This window comes from Gigantopelta aegis, chromosome 4 (assembly GCF_016097555.1).
Source record: "Gigantopelta aegis isolate Gae_Host chromosome 4, Gae_host_genome, whole genome shotgun sequence".
Taxonomy (NCBI): domain Eukaryota; kingdom Metazoa; phylum Mollusca; class Gastropoda; order Neomphalida; family Peltospiridae; genus Gigantopelta; species Gigantopelta aegis.
Genome location: NC_054702.1, coordinates 117,402,138 through 117,415,488, shown reverse-complemented (window position 1 = coordinate 117,415,488; position 13,351 = coordinate 117,402,138). Strand labels below are relative to the sequence as shown.

The following is a 13,351-nucleotide window of genomic DNA, read 5'->3' as shown; positions in this document are numbered from 1 at the left end:
GAAGTTAAGGGCCTCACCAACACTACGTTTGGAGTGGTATACAGTGCCAGTGGTATATGTACAGCAGTCATGAGAAGTTAAGGGCCTCATCAACACTACGTTTGGAGTGGTATACAGTGCCAGTGGTATATGTATAGCAGTCATGAGAAGTTAAGGGCCTCATCAACACTACGTTTGGAGTGGTATACAGTGCCAGTGGTATATGTACAGCAGTCATGAGAAGTTAAGGGCCTCATCAACACTACGTTTGGAGTGGTATACAGTGCCAGTGGTATATGTACAGCAGTCATGAGAAGTTAAGGGCCTCATCAACACTACGTTTGGAGTGGTATACAGTGCCAGTGGTATATGTATAGCAGTCATGAGAAGTTAAGGGCCTCATCAACACTATGTTTGGAGTGGTATACAGTGCCAGTGGTATATGTACAGCAGTCATGAGAAGTTAAGGGCCTCATCAACACTACGTTTGGAGTGGTATACAGTGCCAGTGGTATGCAAATGATCTTTGCTATTGAGCCCAAGTGTTGAAATAACCATATGTTATAGCAGTAGTTTAAAATGTTCTGAGGTGTTGTTAAAATATCCTTTCTTTTATGTAGAGCATATAACAAGTATTTATTGTTTTTCAACTGATTTTAAATACAATATAGCAAAGTAATACAATATATACAGTGTAGTGGTGGGAAGTGATTTTTGTTCAATATGTAAAATGAATAATGACAATAATAAATGCAACATAGAATTAATTAAATGAGAGTTCGTGTATTTTTTGTTTCAGACATGTAAATTATGAACTGGGTGAAATGCAGTACTATGTGATTTTTGTTTCAGATATGTAAATTACGATCTGGGTGAAATACAGCACTATGTGATTTATGTTTCAGATGTGTAAATTACGAACTGGGTGAAATACAGCATAATGTGATTTTTGTTTCAGATGTGTAAATTACGAACTGGGTGAAATACAGCACTAAGAGAACAATGAGAGGATCAGGTGGCCACATTCCTGGATTTCCGCCGGCACAGGGACTTTACGACCCCCAGTATGAAAGTGAGGCTTGTGGAGTGGGGTTCGTGGTCAACATTGACGGAATAAAGTCACACCGGGTATGTGATAGTCAGGTTTCACTTGTTATTATAGTGCAGGACACAGAATAAAGTCACACCGGGTATGTGATAGTCAAGTTTCACTTGTTATTATAGTGCTGGATACGGAATAAAGTCACACCGGGTATGTGATAGTCAGGTTTCTCTTGTTATTATAGTGCAGGGCACAGAATAAAGTCACACCGGGTATGTGATAGTCAGGTTTCTCTTGTTATTATAGTGCTGGATACGGAATAAAGTCACACCGGGTATGTGATAGTCAGGTTTCTCTTGTTATTATAGTGCAGGGCACGGAATAAAGTCACACCGGGTATGTGATAGTCAGGTTTCTCTTGTTATTATAGTGCTGGACATGTCCTACTTGTAGCAGATGGAGTTATAAATAAACTGTATCCGTTGTTGAAGTCTTTATTCTCAGATTGTGTTAACCAACAGATTGTTGCTATAGAAACTCCTTTGTATTTCCTTACATGTAAAAGTGGATTAATTCAGTGCAGCATGTACTGGATGTGATAAAGCCATCAAAGCAATGTTACAACATGGATTTTGTTTTTTCAATGTCAAGCTTAAATTTGATGAAATTCATTGCTGTTTGTGTTTTCAAAACTGTCCATTCATTTTAATAATAAAATGCATGCCCTGTTTACCTAGGGTTTAAATACATTTATCCTGAAAAAATTAAAAGAATTCTGTGCTGCATCCTGGTAAAAGTAGTAAAATGTTTCCTCTTTTTCTGAATCAATGAAATGTTGACCATATGTTAGACACAAACTAGCTGTAGTTTACAATGTGTTCAAGTGTAATGATACAAAAAATATTTTCCTGTTTTATGTTTGATGAATATATTGTGTGATGAAGTGTGTAGGTTAACAACATACACATGTAATTAATACGAGGAGTGTGATCTTAGTAGAGCCTGGTGCTCCATGGTCACTTTGCCAAACACTGTCCAACAGTTACAAGGTTGTGGTTTCTTTTATCTTTGACTATCCAGTACATACCATGCAGAGGATGATGTCATTACCATTCTAGTCATGAGACTCCAGTTCTCAGCTAACGACTTCTTGTCATGTTTGACTCCCAGGAGAAATGAAGACTACTGCTCAAACCTGTTGATCAAAACAAGTAGAAAAAACATCAAATTTTAAAACAATCTTCCACTAATGTAGAACATGGTTATTGCATCAGTGAGTGGTTTACAGCAAATTTCCCCTGATACTGAGTAAGAAAAAGGTCAGACATGGTTTATTCTGAGAGTGTTTCCACACCGTAAGTTAGAGCGACAAGTTAATCTAATTCCTAAGCACTTAGCCTCCTGACTGATGTGAAGCGAGGACTGCACCAATATCATGGAGCAAGAAGGCTTCCTCACATCGTCCTCATTGATTTGTTAATGCCCTTGTCTCGAAACACCAATCAATAGTCCTGGCTTACCCAACAAGTAATTAATTGTCTACTTGATATTAAATTTATAGGATAACGTCCCACTGACTGCATTGTGAGAAGTATGTCTGTGTGGGTGTCTGTCTGCAGCGTGACTTTTATTCACAGCAATGAGTTTTCTTACTCATTGATTGTTAGGCCGCACTTCACCACAGGATTCACTGTTGTATTACAAGTGATATTTTCTTACTCATTGATTGTTAGGCCGCACTTCACCACAGGACTCACTGTTGTATTACAAGTGATATTTTCTTACTCATTGATTGTTAGGCCGCACTTCACCACAGGACTCACTGTGGTATTACAAGTGATATTTTCTTACTCATTGATTGTTAGGCCGCACTTCACCACAGGACTCACTGTGGTATTACAAGTGATATTTTCTTACTCATTGATTGTTAGGCCGCACTTCACCACAGGACTCACTGTGGTATTACAAGTGATATTTTCACACTCATTGATTGTTAGGCCGCACTTCACCACAGGACTCACTGTTGTATTACAAGTGATATTTTCTTACTCATTGATTGTTAGGCTGCACTTCACCACAGGACTCACTGTTGTATTACAAGTGATATTTTCACACTCATTGATTGTTAGGCCGCACTTCACCACAGGACTCACTGTGGTATTACAAGTGATATTTTCTTACTCATTGATTGTTAGGCCACACTTCACCACAGGACTCACTGTTGTATTACAAGTGATATTTTCACACTCATTGATTGTTAGGCCGCACTTCACCACAGGACTCACTGTTATATTACAAGTGATATTTTCACACTCATTGACTGTTAGGCTGCACTTCACCACAGGACTCACTGTTGTATTACAAGTGATATTTTCTTACTCATTGATTGTTAGGCCGCACTTCACCACAGGATTCACTGTTGTATTACAAGTGATATTTTCTTACTCATTGACTGTTAGGCCGCACTTCACCACAGGATTCACTGTTGTATTACAAGTGATATTTTCACACTCATTGATTGTTAGGCCGCACTTCACCACAGGACTCACTGTTATATTACAAGTGATATTTTCTTACTCATTGACTGTTAGGCCGCACTTCACCACAGGACTCACTGTTGTATTACAAGTGATATTTTCACACTCATTGATTGTTAGGCCGCACTTCACCACAGGACTCACTGTTGTATTACAAGTGATATTTTCACACTCATTGATTGTTAGGCCGCACTTCACCACAGGATTCACTGTTGTATTACAAGTGATATTTTCACACTCATTGATTGTTAGGCCGCACTTCACCACAGGATTCACTGTTATATTACAAGTGATATTTTCACACTCATTGACTGTTAGGCCGCACTTCACCACAGGATTCACTGTTGTATTACAAGTGATATTTTCTTACTCATTGATTGTTAGGCCGCACTTCACCAAAGGACTCACTGTTGTATTACAAGTGATATTTTCACACTCATTGACTGTTAGGCCGCACTTCACCACAGGATTCACTGTTGTATTACAAGTGATATTTTCTTACTCATTGATTGTTAGGCCACACTTCACCACAGGATTCACTGTTGTATTACAAGTGATATTTTCTTACTCATTGATTGTTAGGCCGCACTTCACCACAGGACTCACTGTTGTATTACAAGTGATATTTTCTTACTCATTGACTGTTAGGCCGCACTTCACCACAGGATTCATTGTTATATTACAAGTGATATTTTCACACTCATTGACTGTTAGGCTGCACTTCACCACAGGACTCACTGTTGTATTACAAGTGATATTTTCTTACTCATTGATTGTTAGGCCGCACTTCACCACAGGATTCACTGTTGTATTACAAGTGATATTTTCACACTCATTGATTGTTAGGCCACACTTCACCACAGGATTCACTGTTGTATTACAAGTGATATTTTCTTACTCATTGATTGTTAGGCCACACTTCACCACAGGATTCACTGTTGTATTACAAGTGATATTTTCTTACTCATTGATTGTTAGGCCACACTTCACCACAGGACTCACTGTTATATTACAAGTGATATTTTCACACTCATTGACTGTTAGGCTGCACTTCACCACAGGACTCACTGTTGTATTACAAGTGATATTTTCTTACTCATTGATTGTTAGGCCGCACTTCACCACAGGATTCACTGTTGTATTACAAGTGATATTTTCACACTCATTGATTGTTAGGCAGCATTTCACCACAGGACTCACTGTTGTATTACAAGTGATATTTTCTTACTCATTGACTGTTAGGCCGCACTTCACCACAGGATTCACTGTTGTATTACAAGTGATATTTTCTTACTCATTGATTGTTAGGCCGCACTTCACCACAGGACTCACTGTTGTATTACAAGTGATATTTTCTTACTCATTGACTGTTAGGCCGCACTTCACCACAGGATTCACTGTTGTATTACAAGTGATATTTTCTTACTCACTGACTGTTAGGCCGCACTTCACCACAGGATTCACTGTTGTATTACAAGTGATATTTTCACACTCATTGACTGTTAGGCCGCACTTCACCACAGGACTCACTGTTATATTACAAGTGATATTTTCTTACTCATTGATTGTTAGGCAGCACTTCACCACAGGATTCACTGTTGTATTACAAGTGATATTTTCACACTCATTGACTGTTAGGCCGCACTTCACCACAGGACTCACTGTTATATTACAAGTGATATTTTCTTACTCATTGATTGTTAGGCCGCACTTCACCACAGGATTCACTGTTGTATTACAAGTGATATTTTCACACTCATTGATTGTTAGGCCGCACTTCACCACAGGATTCACTGTTGTATTACAAGTGATATTTTCACACTCATTGATTGTTAGGCCGCACTTCACCACAGGATTCACTGTTGTATTACAAGTGATATTTTCTTACTCATTGATTGTTAGGCCGCACTTCACCACAGGACTCACTGTTGTATTACAAGTGATATTTTCACACTCATTGACTGTTAGGCTGCACTTCACCACAGGACTCACTGTTGTATTACAAGTGATATTTTCACACTCATTGATTGTTAGGCCGCACTTCACCACAGGACTCACTGTTGTATTACAAGTGATATTTTCACACTCATTGACTGTTAGGCTGCACTTCACCACAGGACTCACTGTTGTATTACAAGTGATATTTTCTTACTCATTGATTGTTAGGCCGCACTTCACCACAGGACTCACTGTTGTATTACAAGTGATATTTTCTTACTCATTGACTGTTAGGCCGCACTTCACCACAGGACTCACTGTTGTATTACAAGTGATATTTTCACACTCATTGATTGTTAGGCCGCACTTCACCACAGGATTCACTGTTGTATTACAAGTGATATTTTCTTACTCATTGACTGTTAGGCCGCACTTCACCACAGGACTCACTGTTGTATTACAAGTGATATTTTCTTACTCATTGATTGTTAGGCCGCACTTCACCACAGGACTCACTGTTGTATTACAAGTGATATTTTCACACTCATTGACTGTTAGGCCGCACTTCACCACAGGACTCACTGTTGTATTACAAGTGATATTTTCACACTCATTGACTGTTAGGCCGCACTTCACCACAGGATTCACTGTTGTATTACAAGTGATATTTTCTTACTCATTGATTGTTAGGCCGCACTTCACCACAGGATTCACTGTTGTATTACAAGTGATATTTTCTTACTCATTGACTGTTAGGCCGCACTTCACCACAGGATTCACTGTTGTATTACAAGTGATATTTTCTTACTCATTGATTGTTAGGCCGCACTTCACCACAGGACTCACTGTTGTATTACAAGTGATATTTTTACACTCATTGACTGTTAGGCCGCACTTCACCACAGGACTCACTGTTGTATTACAAGTGATATTTTCACACTCATTGATTGTTAGGCCGCACTTCACCACAGGATTCACTGTTGTATTACAAGTGATATTTTCACACTCATTGACTGTTAGGCCGCACTTCACCACAGGACTCACTGTTGTATTACAAGTGATATTTTCACACTCATTGACTGTTAGGCCGCACTTCACCACAGGATTCACTGTTGTATTACAAGTGATATTTTCTTACTCATTGACTGTTAGGCCGCACTTCACCACAGGACTCACTGTTGTATTACAAGTGATATTTTCACACTCATTGATTGTTAGGCCACACTTCACCACAGGATTCACTGTTGTATTACAAGTGATATTTTCACACTCATTGACTGTTAGGCCGCACTTCACCACAGGACTCACTGTTGTATTACAAGTGATATTTTTTCAAAAGTAATTGTAGAGAAGTCTCCATGATGTTAACAACTGTGATGTATTGTACCCTCTTTGTCAATGGAGTTTTATATTAGGATTGTTTTTCATTTTCTGAGAATTTGTTGATATGAAACAGTCACAAATTATATAGAATTGCTTCACTGTTCTACATGAGTTTTAAAGGGACATTCCTGAGTTTGCTGTAATTTTTAACAGAGACTTTTTGATGACTGTAATTACATATAAAATATTTTTTTCTGCATAAAATATTACTGGCTGTATATTAAATGTGTTTCTGATTGTTCTAATATTTGTACTAGGTTAAATTTCATTTTAATTCCTAAAAAAGATTTTTTTTTTGTATGTACGAAATTATTTGAAGACAAAATCCAGTTTGGGCTTCTTATAAATATTAAGGTGACCAGAAACACATTGAATATACAGACACTGATATTCTCAACAAGAAAATATATTTAATATGTAATTTTAATAGTAATAATATTTAATTAGTTGGAAACATCTTACAATGCAGCAAACTCGGGAATGTCCCTTTAAATTAAAGTTGTGTGTTGGGTGCATAGAGGGGTGGTAGAGCAGATCTATGGCACCTTTTGGCACTGTAATTACAAACAACACAGCTCGTATACCTGTATTTAAAGTTACAGTCTCTGGTTACCATATTATAACATAATGTACAAATATGAAACACAAGCTCAAATGCACTTTTAAAAAACTTGTGTGTGTTCGCTGTAAACGAATATCATCAAAAGTATACGCTCGATTCGTCGCTTGTGCTGCCATTGCTCAGCAAAGCACAAACGACAGCCTGTTGTCAGTTTCAGTTAACATGTGCGTTTGCAGATTTGAAATTGTAGGGTTCGTCTCAAAAAACGAAATGAGAAATCTTGCGCTGTACAAAGAATGTTCGGTTGAGGATACGGTACTAGAGTCTTTCGTTAAAACCGGTTTGATCTTGACAACATACTATCGACAATCGTACCTTCCTATTTCAGAATTAATATTTTATAAAGTGTTAGTAGAACTTTCAAAGTTTAGTTTGTATACTAGTAACACATTGATCATGTATATATTTTAAAAATAAAATATACTAAAGAAGACAATGAACGTTTTCCCTTCTTAATTTTATGTGTGTTAAAATCAACAAATTCAAATAAATGTTCTTTCGTTTGGAAAGGGTAAAGTTAGGGTTTTTTTGTTTAATGACATCAATGTTAGAGCATATTGATTTAATAATCATCTGCTATTGGATGTCAAATGTTTGGTAATTTCGACATATAAACTTACAAAGGAATCGGGTGCAAGTGCAGGGGGAGGGTATTGGAGGTCGAAATCCTTACCTGCCCAAGCTTAAAAAAATTGAAATATATTTTCTGGGGGAGCATGGCCCCATATAAACTTTGCTCAATACAGTCTATAAGCCCAACCCTGCTGAAATCCCTGCACACGCGCCTTGGAAACCCGCTACATTTTTTTTAGCAAGGGATCATTTATATGTACCATCCCACATACCATGGCCTTTTATATACCCGCCGATGGGGATCGATCCTAGACTGACTGCGCATTTAAAAAAACCCACCCTTTTAGGTCTAAGTAATGAATACAAATAACATATAGTCTTGAAAAATGTTACGTAAATCAAACACACAACACCCTCTTCCTCTACCCCTAGAGCGTTATGTAATTATTAACACCCACTTACATGTAACACGTATGCCAACCGCTGGCCACTGTCAAAATTTCAAGGCAAATCCCCTACCGACCCCTGGAAAGGTGTTGTATGGATATAAATATGTTTTGGAGAAGCTCAGTGCCTGTGCAAATCACGTAAAGTCATTTATGTACCAAACAGAACTGGATCATCTATTCTATATGCTTAAATAATAAAACTATAGTGATGTGGTGGACCTTTTATGTAGCAAACAGAACTGAATCATCTATTCTATATGCTTAAATAATAAAACTATAGTGATGTGGTGGACCTTTTATGTAGCAAACAGAACTGAATCATCTATTCTATATGCTTAAATAATAAAACTATAGTGATGTGGTGGACCTTTTATGTAGCAAACAGAACCGAATCATCTATTCTATATGCTTAAATAATAAAACTACATGTGTATAGCGATGTGGTGGACCATATATGTACCAAACAGAACTGAATCATCCATTCTATATGCTTAAATAATAAAACTATAGCGATGTGGTGGACCTTTTATGTACCAAACAGAACTGGATCATCTATTCTAAATGCTTAAATAATAAAAATATTCCAGGAACTGCAGCTGTAGGGATTGTTTCTTATTTCCTTTATGTTCATCGGGGTAGGAACAAAAACAAATAATTCGCAAACTGTGTGAATCGGTGAAGTCATTCTCACATAAGTTTGCAGATGAATTTTTTTTTCATATCCTGATGAATGTAAAATACCCGGTACTTATGATTAAATTTAAAACATACTTCTAATAATAACACTAAAAGTTCATATTTTATTTTGAATTATTTTTTATGCATAAACAATAAGCTCAGTAAGACAAAGTACCGATATAAAATGACGTCATCAGATATGACGTTCCCTGACAACGTTGTTTTGCTACGGCTGGACCAATATAGAATGACATCATCAGATATGACCTGACAACGTTATTTTGCTACGGCTGGACCAATATAGAATGACGTCATCAGATATGACGTTCCCTGACAACGTTATTTTGCTACGGCTGGACCAATATAGAATGGCATCATCAGATATGACGTTCCCTGACAACGTTATTTTGCTACGGCTGGACCAATATAGAATGACATCATCAGATATGACATTCCCTGACAACGTTATTTTGCTACGGCTGGACCAATATAAAATGACATCATCAGATATGACGTTCCCTGACAACGTTGTTTTGCTACGGCTGGACCAATATAAAATGACATCATCAGATATGACGTTCCCTGACAACGTTATTTTGCTACGGCTGGACCAATATAGAATGACATCATCAGATATGACGTTCCCTGACAACGTTGTTTTGCTACGGCTGGACCAATATAGAATGACATCATCAGATATGACGTTCCCTGACAACGTTGTTTTGCTACGGCTGGACCAATATAGAATGACATCATCAGATATGACGTTTCCTGACAACGTTGTTTTGCTACGGCTGGACCAATATAGAATGACATCATCAGATATGACGTTCCCTGACAACGTTGTTTTGCTACGGCTGGACCAATATAGAATGACATCATCAGATATGACGTTCCCTGACAACGTTGTTTTGCTACGGCTGGACCAATATAGAATGACATCATCAGATATGACGTTCCCTGACAACGTTGTTTTGCTACGGCTGGACCAATATAGAATGACATCATCAGATATGACGTTCCCTGACAACGTTATTTTGCTACGGATGGACCAATGGAATGACGTTTATTGTAATGAATGTAACACTTTTTGTCATCCATGTCATGATCCATTTTTGTAATGCATCACATTTTACATAATGATGTCATTTTGTAGATTTTATCAAAGGATAACTGAGTTTTTTAGTGACCGTAATTTTTTTTAGTAAATCATATAACAGCAGGAAGTTTTTGCTTATACATAAAGTTGTCATGTTGTATTCAACTGCCACACAAGTACAGACAATGCTGACATATTCTATATAACTGTACACTGTACACATGCTTTATGAAACTGCCACACAAGTACAGACAATGCTGACATATTCTATATAACTGTACACTGTACACATGCTTTATGAAACTGCCACACAAGTACAGACACTGCTGACATATTCTATATAACTGTACACTGTACACATGCTTTATGAAACTGCCACACAAGTACAGACAATGCTGACATATTCTATATAACTGTACACTGTACACATGCTTTATGAAACTGCCACACAAGTACAGACAATGCTGACATGTTCTATATAACTGTACACTGTACACATGCTTTATGAATCTGTCACACAAGTATAGACAATGCTGACATATTCTATATAACTACACTGTACACATGCTTTATGAATCTGTCACACAAGTATAGACAATGTTGACATGTTCTATATAAGTTTACACTGTACATGCGCTGTATGAAACTGTCACTGTACACGTGCTGTATGAAACTGTCACTGTACACGCGCTGTATGAAACTGTCACTGTACACACGCTGTATGAAACTGTCACTGTACACACACTGTATGAAACTGTCACTGTACATGTGCTGTATGAAACTCACTGTACACACGCTGTATGAAACTCACTGTACACACGCTGTATAAAACTGTCACTGTACACACACTGTATGAAACTGTCACTGTACACGTGCTGTATGAAACTGTCACTGTACACACACTGTATGAAACTGTCACTGTACACACACTGTATGAAACTGTCACTGTACACATGCTGTATGAAACTGTCACTGTACACACACTGTATGAAACTGTCACTGTACACACACTGTATGAAACTGTCGCTGTACACGCGCTGTATGAAACTGTCACTGTACACACACTGTATGAAACTGTCACTGTACACAAGCTGTATGAAACTGTCACTGTACACATGCTGTATGAAACTGTCACTGTACACGTGCTGTATGAAACTGTCACTGTACACGTGCTGTATGAAACTCACTGTTCACACGCTGTATGAAACTCACTGTACATACGCTGTATGAAACTGTCACTGTACACACACTGTATGAAACTGTCACTGTACACGTGCTGTATGAAACTGTCACTGTACACACACTGTATGAAACTGTCACTGTACACACACTGTATGAAACTGTCACTGTACACACACTGTATGAAACTGTCACTGTACACACACTGTATGAAACTGTCACTGTACACACACTGTATGAAACTGTCGCTGTACACGCGCTGTATGAAACTGTCACTGTACACGCACTGTATGAAACTGTCACTGTACACGCGCTGTATGAAACTGTCACTGTACACGCGCTGTATGAAACTCTCCCTGTACACACACTGTATGAAACTGTCACTACACGCGCTGTATGAAACTGTCGCTGTACACGCGCTGTATGAAACTGTCCCTGTACACGCGCTGTATGAAACTGTCACTACACACACTGTATGAAACTGTCACTGTATACATGCTGTATGAAACTGTCACTGTCCACACACTGTATGAAACTACACGCGCTGTATGAAACTGTCACTACACACACTGTATGAAACTGTCACTGTATACACGCTGTATTGAACTGTCACTGTACACGCGCTGTATGAAACTGTCACTGTACACGCACTGTATGAAACTGTCACTGTACACATGCTGTATGAAACTCACTGTACACACGCTGTATGAAACTGTCACTGTACACACACTGTATGAAAATGTCACTGTACACACGCTGTATGAAACTGTCACTGTACACACGCTGTATGAAACTGTCACTGTACACGTGCTGTATGAATCTCACTGTTCACACGCTGTATGAAACTCACTGTACACACGCTGTATGAAACTGTCACTCTACACACACTGTATGAAACTGTCACTGTACACGTGCTGTATGAAACTGTCACTGTACACACACTGTATGAAACTGTCACTGTACACACACTATGAAACTGTCACTGTACACACACTGTATGAAACTGTCACTGTACACGTGCTGTATGAAACTGTCACTGTACACACGCTGTATGAAACTGTCACTGTACACGTGCTGTATGAAACTGTCACTGTTCACACGCTGTATGAAACTGTCACTGTACACACGCTGTATGAAACTGTCACTGTACACACACTGTATGAAACTGTCACTGTACCCACCCTGTATGAAACTGTCACTGTACACCGCTGTATGAAACTGTCACTGTACACCGCTGTATGAAACTGTGACAAGGGTGGTGTCTAGTCCAACTCACCTGAAGGGTTGTAGGATGGAACCGTGGACCCATTTTCTGATTGTTTCTTCCCCCATTGCAACCAGTATATCGAAGGCCATAGCATATGCTGTCCTGTGCCAATGGGAAAATATATAGCTGGTTTCGTTTAAGGCTGTATCACACTTCTACCATATTGTAAACAACTTCACACTTCTACCATATTGTAAACAACTTCACACTTTACCATATTGTAAACAACTTCACACTTCTACCATATTGTAAACAACTTCACACTTCTACCATATTGTATACAACTTCACACTTCTACCATATTGTAAACAACTTCACACTTCTACCATATTGTAAACAACTTCACACATCTACCATATTGTAAACAACTTCACACTTCTACCATATTGTAAACAACTTCACACTTATACCATATTGTAAACAACTTCACACTTCTACAATATTGTAAACAACTTCACACTTCTACCATATTGTATACAACTTCACACTTCTACCATATTGTATACAACTTCACACTTCTACCATATTGTATACAACTTCACACTTCTACCATATTGTATATAACTTCACACTTCTACCATATTGTAAACAACTGCACACTTGTA

General features: G+C 38.2%; 1 protein-coding gene across 1 annotated transcript in view; it reads left to right on the top strand.

The window, feature by feature from the left end:
- The window catches only part of LOC121371892 (putative glutamate synthase [NADPH]), a 110,195-nt gene that overhangs the window by 16,943 nt on the left and 79,901 nt on the right, over positions 1-13,351 (top strand). Inside the window, exon 2 of the mRNA XM_041498116.1 lies at positions 938-1,107. Coding sequence (XP_041354050.1) covers positions 982-1,107 — 126 coding nt within the window. The 5' untranslated portion in view covers positions 938-981. The remainder of the gene's footprint in view (positions 1-937; positions 1,108-13,351) is intronic.